The sequence below is a fragment of the Schistocerca serialis genome, chromosome 6, assembly GCF_023864345.2.
Source record: "Schistocerca serialis cubense isolate TAMUIC-IGC-003099 chromosome 6, iqSchSeri2.2, whole genome shotgun sequence".
In the NCBI taxonomy this organism is placed as follows: domain Eukaryota; kingdom Metazoa; phylum Arthropoda; class Insecta; order Orthoptera; family Acrididae; genus Schistocerca; species Schistocerca serialis.
The window spans coordinates 413,536,275-413,549,474 of NC_064643.1; the positions used below are offsets into that span (position 1 = coordinate 413,536,275).

Sequence of the window (13,200 nt, forward strand, 5' to 3'; positions counted from 1 at the left end):
TGAATATGGGACTTTGTATTGCAGTAATTCATACCAATAATAATGACTTCAACTGTAGTCATATTGGTTAGGACACATGATGATGGCTATTAAAAAATAAATACAACCGATGGATGTTGGCTCCTCTAATAATTAAATGAGTAGATTCCAGAAATTAAATTCTTGTAACAATTTACCAGTAGAAAGCTTACAGGGTGTTTTAAAAATTACTAAACTGAAGGTTGACCAGAAAAAAAGAAGTTAGGCAGGAATTTGTAAGATTATGGAAAGTAGCTAGCACAATTTTAATACTAGATGTTTTTTCATGAAATCAGTGATTCATATTTTGGTTGGGTCACTGGAAAAGAGTATTATAACAAGAATACATGAAGGACGCCAAGGAATTCCAAAATTTAGATGGATGATTAGATTGTCAGTATGTAGACTCAAAATTTAGACTGATATTAAAGAACTGATCTTGACGTGCCTTCGGGGTAAAATGGAAATATAGAATTGACGGAGACACTCATCCAATCAGTGTCTCCAAAACAGCTTTGGCATTGAATTTTAGCTGATTTAATCAAATTTTTTGGCATTTAGTATTCACCTGTAACTGAACGCTACCCTCATTAACCAATAATTAAGGGATTTGCATTCTTTACATGAGTTTTAAGTTATCAAATATTTAAAGTTCATGTTTTACACCACAGCACAAGAAGGAAATTGCAAGTGGCAAATGGCTATAGCGAAGGTGATTTTGATCACCCAGTGGCTTTTCATCCTGCTCATTACAACTTGAATGTTAGAAATGGGTATTTACACAGTTTGAGAAGTGATTGTCTTTCAAGCAATTAACAACAAGACATAAATTTTCACATAGCAATGACTTTGTCTAAACTGTTGTCAGAAGCATTAAATGGAGTGTAGTAAAAATTAATAGTGACAATAGAGCATTACAAAGCTCCAAAGCAATATAGCTCTCCAGTGGAATTTCTCATGGATATCTTTTAGCTAGAAGACGTGTATGGCTTGTGGTAACAATGGCACAAAATTATTTAAAACCAATAATTCAGACATAATGATTGTTCAAACATTATGTCCCATCACCAATGTTCCTTTCGTTGTTCTTTCTCAGAAACTGCTTGGAACATGAGTCATAGACTGTTTTAATATCTAGATAAAATTCATAATATCAGTCAGTTATTTTGCTGCAGTAAGTTTCACTTACAAACACATGTTGAGACCGGCCCTGAGAACCTATTATGTCTCTTTATGTGTTCAGTTGCATGGACTGCCTAGAGTGAACTTTCTAATATTTTCAAGAATTTCCAGCCTTTGATCTGCTTCAAGTTAATTGGTGATATCTTTGCTGTGTGGTCTTATTATATGGTTGAAATTCTTAATTTTATGATATAATTCAAATCATTCTCTTAAATGAAAATAAATTTGATAGATCTTGTCATAAATACAATACTGAGTTTTCTGAAGTTTGTACTCCCTTATCTGATGGCCGCCTTGGCACTTTTGTGTTCATTAAGCTCATGTGTGAGTAACTTAATTTCAACAGCTACCATTCCTACATATTTTCTGTTACAAACATCATGAATAAGATTTTCAGCAATCTTGTCAATTCTTTCACTTCCAAAAACATCCTCCTCCACAAGTATCCAGGCAGTACATACTTTCATGTCTTTCTTTGTGAACATGACAACCAGCTAACTATTCATTGTCCAAATGGCTATAGCGGAGGTGATTTTGATCACCCAGTGGCTGTTCATCCTGCTCATTACAACCTGAATGTTAGAAATGGGTATTGTACAAATCATTACACATGTGTCCTCTCTGTCCAGCAGCTTCTGTATTGTGCAGATGGAGACTGTCCCTCTAACGCACCCTTCATTCGAGCAGTGTCCGTGGTCTCAGTCATTACTCTCTCTTGCCTTGTTGGCATCCCATTTCTTGCTCACAATTATCACCCAATCAGCTTCTTACTTAGCTTTGTTTCCCACTTTATTTAGGTTCAGAGGCCTGTGAATCATGATCCATCACTACACTGAGTGATCTTCCTTTGTCTCCTCCTCCTCCTCCTCCTCCTCCTCCTCCTCCTCTACTCTTTTTACCCATAAAAAAATCCATCTCCATTGTACCCTGTATTTAACATGCAAAAACCACTGCTTGCACTTAAGAAAGCCTTCCTTGACACTATTTTCATATTCTGTTACTTTGCTCTCCATCTCTTTATCTTGCCTTGCCACCTACACTTTCATATTACAAGACCTCTCTCAAATTCAAATACATTTTGTTGCAGATTAAGACTTTCAGTGATGAAAAGTTAAATACTATTTCTCAGATACTATGTGTTTACAGGGGAATGGCAATAGGGAACAGCAAAATGAGAAGCAAAATACTGAACTTAATTGTCAAATATTACTTCCCAAGAACAACTGATGATCAGCTGTTGCATTGTTGATTGAAGATGAGTGGTTTATATGTAGTACTAATACTGGTGTTGGAAAATAGTTATACCTCTAAATCCTAGTAAGTCCCAAAACCAAAATGAATCACTGTCATTTTCTGAGGACTTTGTGACTGAATTAATTCAATTGACAGAGTTGAGTTGAACTGTTCCTGGTAAGTGGAAGAAAAAATATGTCATTTTGTCCATGGTTCCCCCCGTCCCCCTCCTCCTTCCAATCTTCCTATTTTTGGGAACAACCAGTGTCTTTCATATATAGCGACCTCACACTGGGAACCAATCATAGAAGAAATCAGATGGATTTGGGTTTTCTAAATCTTTTGAAAAATGCTTGGCTCTTAGGAAGGTGATAGGGACCAGTAGCCTAGCAGAAGGGGGGAGGGGGGGGGGGAGATTGGGGGGGGGGGGGGTTCATCTGTCTCCAGGTCTGGTGTGGAAGCATCAAATGAGAAGCACTGCATGCATTCTACAGGACAACAGCTGTGATTAAATTGCTCATTATATGTAAATGTTGCATGTTAACAAATCATCAGCAGATAAAGGAGCTGACAGCACAAATGGTGAGATTACTTTATGAATTCCAGTACCATATAACATAATGTGAAAAAATATACCATCAGGCAGTAATGAACCATATTAAATCACTGGGAGTAGATATGATGGAAAACATGTAAGGAACTCATGAAAAGAATGATGGAATCATAGTACCAAATATGCTAATAAATTACAACACAGAACACAGAGAAAGAAAGTTTTGATGGCTAAAAAAACATAGTCCTTGTGTGACATGAAACTGAAACATGCCAGAAATATTTTTTAAAATTTATTTTGTGTGTTGTGGTTCCAGCTGCAAGCATATAACTTATATGTGGAATGTGTCATACACTGATGTGCTAAAAAATTATGACCAGTGCCCACCATGAGACTGAGTGCCGTGTGGTGATGTTGCAGGGATGTGACATGATAAGGAAAGTATATAACCAAAGTAGAGATGAATGGGGAGTCATTCTAGCAACAATACAGGCTACAAATGTGGAAATTTTCAGAAATATGCAGCTTTGACAAAGGGCAGATTGCTGTGGTCTGGAGACTGAAATGAGCATTTTGGAAAAGACAAAGCTGGTCAGTTGTTCATGTACTACTGTCATGAGCATCTGTGGAAAGTGGTTGAAGGACAATGAAGCTATGAGCAGACAAACAGGTGTTGGAAGTCGATTCCTCATCACAGAACATGGAGGTCAGAGGTTTGGATGTTCTATAAAACAGAATAGTATGTTATCTATGGTGGTTCTGATATCAGAGTACAATGCTGGTGCAGGAGCAAGTGTTTAGGAGCACACAGTTCAGCATACATTGTTTAGTATTGGACCCTGCAGCAGTTTACCTTTCCAGTAGTTTGAGGAGCATGATAGTAGACTTATTTTGATGTCTTGACCACCAAATTCACCTGATCTGAACCTGATGGAAAACAACTAGGATACTACTGAGTCACCAGCTCCACACCTACAAATCACCGACAGGTAACTTACGGGAATTGTGTTATCAATGAGTAGATATGTAGTACTACCTATCTTCAAAAACCTACTATGGACATGTAGACTTTTACTGAACAGTATGTAAATTCGTTACATCGTGTTACAAATGCTGGTACATTGGATCACTGCTACCTACACAATATTATAATGGTAATAAACATTTCATTACACAATAATACATACAAGTGCTTTTTTATTACATTCAATGCTCATAACTTTTATGTTGTAGTATGCAGATCATTACTGATACTTTTTAACTTATGGAATGTTATATGATGCCACTAACAGATTTGATATGAGCTGATGGGACATTGTATGTCTTGACACTAGACTAATATACTCCTTTGTTACCATGCTGAGGTTTCTGTCTCTCTGTGTAAATTAAGTTTATCTTATGTATCATTCTCACAAAATGCCATTGAATCTGTATAATTTTTCATTTTTCCCCAGTTAAGGATATCCCTGATAGAAGTTCTGACATGACTTGGTGAGATTCCCAACTGTTGAGATGAACTCTGTTCATGAAATTGCTGACCCTCTTCTGAATAATAATAACTCTCTTTGCTGGATGTTATAACCCCAATATATGATTCTGCTAATCTTGTTTTAACATAAATAAGTGTAATATGTCTCTAAAATTGCCTCTGTTTCACAAATGAGTTTTACCATTCAAATAATAAATGCTACAGAGTCCAGTCTTCTACAGAGTTCCAGTATCTGTCCTGTAATTGAGTGTACTATCAATATTTATTCCATGGAATCAAGAAGAATTTGCTCTTGATATTACTTTGTGATTACATAAATAATCTTGTATTTTTCATACTGTGCAAAACAGTATAATCAGTGGCTTCTTGACATTGAGAGAGACCGTTTGATTCAAACCAATCCAGAATGCAATGATCAAATTTATTTAGTCCTGAACTTCTCCATAATCCTAATACAAATGCCTAGATTGTTGTTTGGTTTTTTGGTATCAGATGATTGTGCCTGTAAAGCAACGAAGACCACTTACGAAAATAAAGAAATGCAAAGCATCAAGCACAGTGCTTTTGAGGCTCTCCACAGATTTTGTCTCCCATTATCCTTGTTGTTGCTGACAATGATGGTGACAATAAGTACACTGATACCAGGCTGCAGTCAGGCAGACAGTCATTTGCTCTCAATTTGATATCACATTTCTATGCTGTTTTCATATGGACTTACAGTGTCTTGTGCATCAAGTTTTTCATGTTGGGTAAAATGTAGCATTTGTGTCTGTTGAATGTGTTTCACATGTCCATACTGTGCAGTACTTCATTGGCTCATTGTTCTCCACAGTGAATTTTTAGTTTTTATTTACTGTAAGCATAGAAGACTTTCATATAATGTTAATATTAATTAACTGAACACCCACACGACTCCTGCTATCCATGAAACTTGGGTACCATAGTGATGTTTAATTTGTAAATTTGATTTATTTGTAATAAGGTTTAGTTGAATAATTTGTGTTTTTCTTTATAGGTCCTGCAGGGACAGGAAAAACTGAAACAACTAAGGACTTGGCAAAAGCACTTGGGCTCTTGTGCATAGTCACAAACTGTGGTGAAGGTATGGATTTCAAAGCAGTGGGCACTATATTAGCAGGTCTCTCTCAGAGTGGTGCCTGGGGATGCTTTGATGAATTCAACCGAATAAATATTTCTGTCTTGTCGGTAATATCAACACAACTTCAGACTATTCGTAGTGCTCTGCTCAAGAAGATGACACAGTTCAATGTGAGTAAAATGACTTGGAGAATTCTTAAACTATTATAAATCTGATCATATACCTAGTATTTGACATATGATTTACAGTATTTGGAAAACTTAAGCACCAACTTAACAGTAACAAAGATGATAAACATGTGAATGTAACACATTAATTCTTATATTTGTGAAGAAGGTATTAAACAAAGAAGTAATGCAGCTAGTGACTGGGATTTGTAGATTTACTCAGCTGGTACTCTGCGTTCAGTAACAATGCTGTGTACATCATTTATCTACTTTTACATGATTACCCTGCAATTCACAATTAATAAGTGCCTGGCAGAGGGTTCATTGAACCACCTTTAAACTACTTCTCTATCGTTCCACTCTCAAATACTGTGTGGGAAAAATTAATGTTTAAACTTTCCATATGAGTCCTGATTTATCTTATTTTCTTGTGATGATCAATCCTCCTTGTGTGGGTGGGTGCCAATAAAATACTTTGACACTCAGAGGAGAAAGTCAGTGACTGAAATTTCATGAGAAGGTCGTGCCACAGTGAAAAATGCCTTTCTTTCAATGAATCCCATCCCAATTTGTGTATCGTATCCATGGCACTCTCTCCCTTATGTTGCAATGATACAAAATGAGCTGTTCTTCTTTGAACTTTTTTGGTGTCCTCCTTCATTCCTATCTACTGATAACTTTGGATGGTGCTAGTATTTACAGTGTGTGTGTGTGTGTGTGTATCTTATCTTTCCAGTTCTCTGAAACCCAAGGTTTTAAATTCCTTTGCACAGCACTTACTTGCTGCAGTTATGCCTTGACAATGGCAGGATGTGCTCCTGTGGAAATATAGGTGTTGTTGATGACATCACCCAGCAGCATTCCTGTAAGCTATCTGAACACTGTATATGCCAGGGGAAACTCAGGTCTCACTGCCAGTACTCTCTAACCGTAAGCTCCAGGTATACATCAGCAGCCATTGTGCAGTGCAGTAGTGAAGCAGTGTTGAAGATTTCTCTGGATTCAGGTTAGACCCTACGTACGTAACCCTATGACATGTTACTTATGCCAGCAATTTGACTACAGAACATGAAGCCTGGAGATGAATCAGACTGTGGGAATGTGAGAACTCCACAAATCTGGCAATGACTGCCTGTATTCAGCTATCAGCATCAGCTGGAGCACGAAATTCCCAATATTCACTGAAGAATGAAAAATTAAAAAAAAATAAAAGTTACAAAGTAGATTCCTTATGCAGAAGCCAAGAGTGTATATAAGTCAGTGAATCCCCCCATTGTTGCCACCTCCAATACTCTCTTAGTGAAGAAGCGTAAGACTTAAGTGGATGTTCCAAGGCAAACAACACCCAGAAGGATAGAACCAACCACCTGTATCTTGACTTGTATGTGCAGAAGCAAACAGGGCAAAGATACTGCAACCAAGGCAACCACAACACAAAAGAACTGCAAAGCATTAACATTGAGTATAGGCAAGACACCACAAAAACAGAGTACTTCTGAACTTCCCCTATTCCCTTCATCCTCAAAGCATAAATGGATTTGGAAAAAGGATGATTTTTTTTTGTCAAAAGCTGTCCTGGGCACCATCAAGTATGATACTGATATGTTTGATTGATGATGAGGACATCGTGGAGTTAGGTGCCTTGTCATCAGACCCAGACAGTCCCTCAAGTCCCCCCCCCCCCCCCCCTCAGCATAATGATAGGCATAAATTAAAACCACTATGCTATAATGACTTCCATACTTCAGAGAAATATGAATGGATATGGGACCCATTTGAAGTGATTGAGATTCCTTGTATGGGAGAGATCTTTTACCTAAGTCTCCAAGAGATAGATATACCTGTATTTGGAAGATGTCACTTGTTCCCTCACCTGCATCATGTAATGGTAGTACAGAGATTTTTGAAACCAGATTTTAAACTGTAAGACATTTCCATGTACAGGTGTGGACTCTGGCCATAATTTGTTGGTAATGAACTGTGGATTAAAATTGAAGAAGCTGTAGAAAAGTAGAATATGAAACTTGGATAAACCAAAGATTGTTGAATGTTCTACAGGGAACATCACACAATTATTGGATGAAATAGGAGAAAGGAACACAGTGGAAGATGAATGGCTAGCACTGAGATATGAAAAAAAACAAGGCCATAGAAGGCTGAATAGGTAAAAGACAAAGTCTAGTATATGTTCTTATATAATGTTTAAGGTAATGTATCTAATTGATGAAAATATAATGTAATTGGATAGATAAAAAATCTGCTCACCAAGTGGAGGCAGGAGAAACAAATATAAAGGTATAAAAGTTTGCAAGATTTTGGAGGCAGTGGTTCCTTCATCTGGCAGAAAGGTTGAAGAGGATGGAAGAGGGATGAAGGAAAAGGGCTGGTGGGTTGAAGAAAAGGGGTAGAGTTTGGAAAAGTTGCCTAGAAACCTGGGTCAGGGAAGACGTACCAAATGGGATCAAAAGAAAAGACTGATTGTTGGGGACTGCACTGGATGAGACTTAAAAACCTGAGAGCTTAATGATGGAAGATAGGGTAGCACACAAGACAGATTACTCCCAAAAACTCATTCACAAGTTAATAAAAACGAAGACCTAAGTGCAATATATGTGATAGAGGTGGGTGGGATTGGTCATGGGGGGTGTGGGGTGTGTGTGTGGGGGGGGGGGGGGGGGGAGGGCAAGGGAGAGGAAATTGAAAGGTGTAGAAAACTAAAAAAGGAAAGGAACAGTTCCTGTGAAAAGTGCTGAAACAGAAGAAATTAATGTAAATTATGGTAAGGTGTGAGGCAAGAATCAATGATACGTTGTAGCACAAGTTCTGAGAGTTCCGAGAATCTGGTGTTTGCAGGAAGAATACAGATGGCATGTATGGTGAAACTGAGGTCATGACTGTCACATGGTAGACCATGCACTGCAACAGGATATTATGTACTGCTGGTGTACAGCCTCTGCCTTATGCTCCTTCATCCTAACTGATAACTTGGTGGTAGTCATGCCAATGTAAAAGGCCAAACGTTGTTTATGCAACACCTGGTATACAACATGTATCATTTCACAGGTGTCCCTCCCTTTGATAGTACATGTTTGGCAATTACAGGGCTCAGGGCTCATATAGATAGTGGTAGGAGGATGCGTAGGGCAAGTCTTTCAGCAGGGATGATCGGAGGGGTGGGAGCCCTAGGATAGGGAGACAGGTCGAGAAGGAACATAGTGTCTGACAATGATACTGTGGAGACTGGGGGGCAGTGGAAAGCTGTTCTAGGAATGGTAGGCAAAATGTTGAACAGAATGGACTTCAGTTCAGGGCATGATTTTAGGAAGACAACATAGCCTTGTTGAAGTCACTGATTAATATTTTCAAGACCAGGATAATACTGAGTGACAGGAGGTGTGCTCCTAAATTGGTTTTTGGAGGGATCAGCAGTGTCAGGATTGCATGTGATGGCCTGGTAAATCTGCTTTTGAACTAGGCTGGTGGGGTAATTATGTCAAATGAAGGCTGAGGTGAGAATGGTGATGTACATGCTGTAAGGAGTCTGCATTTTTTTGTTTTTAAATTTATTTACACGTCTTGTTCCATAGGACTAAATTAAGGAGCAAATCTCCAAAGTCATTGAATGTATCAGTATATAAAATTACAACATAAAAGTAGTAACAGATTAAAATAAAATGTTTATGAACCCAAAAAAGTAAAGCGATAAGTTTAAGTAAAGGTAACCAACAATTTAACATAAGAATCAGCATAAGTTTTCAAGAAACTCCTCAGCAGAATAGAAGGAGTGTCCCATGAGGAAAATCTTCAGTTTTGATTTGAAAGTGTGTGGATTACTGCTAAGATTTTTGAATTCTTGTTGCAGCTGATTGAAAATGGATGCAGCAGTATACTGCACACCTTTCTGCACAAGAGTTAAGGAAGTCCGATCCAAACACAGTTTGGATTTTTGCCAAGTATTAACTGAGTGAAAGCTGCTTATTCTTTAGAATAAGCCGATATTGTTAACAAGAAACAACATTAAAGAATGTATATATTCAGAGGGCAATGTCAAATTACCCAGACTAGTGAACAGCGGTCAACAAGAGGTTCACAAACTTACTCCACTTACTAACAGAACCACCTGTTTATGAGCCAAAACTATCCATTTAGAATGGGAAGATTTACCCCAAAATATAATATGATATATTAAGTGAATGAAAATAAGGAAAGTAGACTAATTTTTGTGTTGAACGATCACTTACTTCAGATACCATTTGAATAATAAAAATGACAGTATTAAGTCTCTGAACAAGATCCTGTATGTAGGCTTTCCATGACAGCTTACTGTGTATCTGAACACCTAGAAATTTGAACTGTCCAGTTTCACTAATCATATGGCCATTCTGTGAAATTAAAACATTGGGTTTTGTTGAATTGTGTGTTAGAAACTGTAAAAACTGAGTATTGCTGTGATTTAGCATTAGTTTGTTTTCTACAAGCCATGAACTTATGTCATGAACTGTACTATCTGAAACCGAGCCAGTGTTGCACACAGTATCCTTTACTAACAAGCTAGTGTCATCAGCAAACAGAAATATTTTAGAGTTACCCATAATATCAGAGGGCATATTTCCCCCCCGCCCCCCCCCCCCCCCCCCCCCCATTTGATGATACCCCACACAGACCCGACATCACAGCCATTCTGAACACTGTGAATAATGGTCTTTTGCTGTCTGTTTTTAAAGTAAGAGATTAACCAATTGTGAGCTGCTCCCCGCATTCTGTAATGGTCCAACTTCTGGGGCAAAATTTTGTGATCAAAACAATTAAATGTCTTAGTTAAATCAAAAAATATGCCTAGCATTTGAAACCTTTTGTTTAATCCATCCATTACCTCACAGCCAAAAGAGATATAGCATTTTCAGTTGCTAAACATTTTCTAAAACTGAACTCTACATTTCATAGCAAATTATGTGATATTAAATAATCAATTATCCTTACATACACAGCCTTTTCAACAACTTTAGCAAATGGCATAGAAACAGATCTAAAATTGTCTCCATTATCCCTTTCTCCCTTTTTATAATGTGGCATCTGAATAGATATGTTTACCTAAAATGTCGAGGCTGTATGGGAGGGAACATTTGACATGGGAAGGATGGCAACTGCCAAAATGTAAGTACTGTTGTTCATTAATAGTTTTAATGTGAGCAAAGTGTGTAGTTGATCTTCAGTGAGGATAAGACAAATATCAAGGAAAGTGGCATCGGATTCATAATAGGACCAAGTGAAATTGAATTGGGAGAATGTATTAAGAGATTCCAAGAATTTTAACAGGTCAGTATCAGCATGGATCAACATAGTAAAGACATCATCAATGTATTTAAACCAGACCAAGGGCTCGTTGGAAGGAGCAATCCATGTTCCCATGGCTGGGCCCCTGATATGTTTGTATGTCTGGTCCTCAAAGGAAAAGTAGTTGTTGGAAAGCATAAAGTTTATTAAGGTGAGCACGAAGGATGTCATTGGTTTGGAAACAGCAGGGCACTGGCTGAAGAAATGTTCAACAGCATATAGATCATATACAGGGGGGTTGTTAGTATAGAGTGAGGTGGCATCAGTGGTGACAAGCAAGATATGTGGTGGGAGTGAGATGGGCACAGATTGCAGATGATCTAGGTAATGGTTGGTTTCTTTAATATGGGACGGAAGTCTTTGTGCCAAGGGTTGAAAGTGTTGATCAACGACGATAGATATATGTTCAGTGAGTGCTTTAAAGCCATGTTTATACAGATTCAAAGCAGGTGTGTGGTGGGAATGGGAGGGACAGATATTTCAGACAGTCTAGGAAATGGTTGGTATCTTTAATAGAGGATGGAAGTCTTTGTACTATGTGTTGCAGGTGTTAATCAACTAACATAGACATACATTTGGTGGTTGCTTTGAAACTCGGTTAATAATTCTTCATAGAAGGTGTGTGGTGGGGGTGGGAGGAGCACAGTTTTCAGATGATCTAGGAAATGGTTGGTGTCTTTAAAACAGGAGGGAAGTCTTTGTACTTTGGCTTGCAGCTGTTGAACAACTGAGGCAGATATATGCTCAGTGGGTGCTTTGAAGGTGTATAAAGCTGGGATTAAAGCAGATTTTTTTCATCCTTTAAATTACATTATAAATGATCAAAATATAAATATAAAAATGCAGCAATTGAAGCAGGCTAAAGAGAATACATATGTCTAAAAAATAAGACTTACAAAATGTGCAAAGTGGCTTAGCAGAAGCGACTAGATGATAAATGTGAGTCTATAGAAGCTTGTGTAACTAGGGCAAAGATAGATACATGCTGTAAGAAAATTAGAGAGATCATTGGAGAAAAAAGAAGCAGCAGCTGCATGAATATCAAGAGCTCAGTGGAAAACTAGTGCTAAACATAGAAAGAAAACCAAAAGTTGGGAGGAATACATAAAGGGGTTATACAAGGGAAATGAATGTAGTGTCATACAAAGGGAAGTGGAAGTGATGAAAATAAAATGGAAAACATAGTATTGTGAGAAGAATTTAACAGTGCACTGAAAGACATAACTTGAAGCAAGGTCCATGGAGTAGGCGACAATTTCTCAGAATACTGATGTCCTTTGGAACTATTGATATCCTTGAGAGAGCCATCTATGAGAAAATTTTGCATGCAAGATGCATGAGACCATGGGAAGACCCTCAGACTTCAAGAAGTATGCAATGATTCCAATTCCAAAGAACATGGGTGCTGGCAGGTGTGAATGTTACTGAACTATCAGTCAGACAAGTCATGGTTGCAAAATACAGACACAAATTATGTAAAGAAAAACGTAAAAACTGGTTGAAGGTGACTTCTAGGAATATGTGTTTGGGTTCTGTAGAAATGAAGGAACACATGAATCACTGCAGTTTTTCTTAGAAGATAGTTAAAGAAATGCAAATCTACATTTATAGATTCGTAGACTTAGATAAACCTTTTGGCAATGTTGACCGGAATCACTCTCTGAAATCCTGAAGGTTGCGGAGGTAAAATGGTGACTTTTTGGGGGGGGGGGGGGGGGGGGGGGGGGTGTGCCAGTAAAAAGTTATACAATTTGTACAGAAACCTGGCAGTATGAGAGTTGAATGGCATGAGGGAAGCAGTTGTTGAGAAGGGGGTAAGACAGACTTGTAGCCTGTCCTGATGTTATTCAATCTGCAGATTGAGAAAGTAGTGCAGGAAACCAAAGAAAAATTTGGAGATGGAATTAAACTCTGTCAGAGACAGCAAAGGACTTGGAAGAGCAGTTGAAGAGAATTGATAGTAACCTGAAAGGAGAAAATAAGATAAACATCAACAAAAGCAAAACAGTGCTGGGTAGTGAAATTTTCATGAATTAAATCTAGCAGTAGTCATGAAATTATATTAGGAAAAGAGACACTAAAAGTAGTGGATGAATTTTGCTATTTGGACAGTAAAATAACAAAT

At 37.8% G+C, this 13,200-nt stretch overlaps 1 protein-coding gene across 1 annotated transcript in view; it reads left to right on the forward strand.

Annotated features, from left to right (window-relative positions):
• LOC126484896 (dynein axonemal heavy chain 10) overlaps positions 1-13,200 on the forward strand; it is a 1,141,797-nt gene that overhangs the window by 400,796 nt on the left and 727,801 nt on the right. Inside the window, exon 23 of the mRNA XM_050108495.1 lies at positions 5,491-5,744. Coding sequence (XP_049964452.1) covers positions 5,491-5,744 — 254 coding nt within the window. The remainder of the gene's footprint in view (positions 1-5,490; positions 5,745-13,200) is intronic.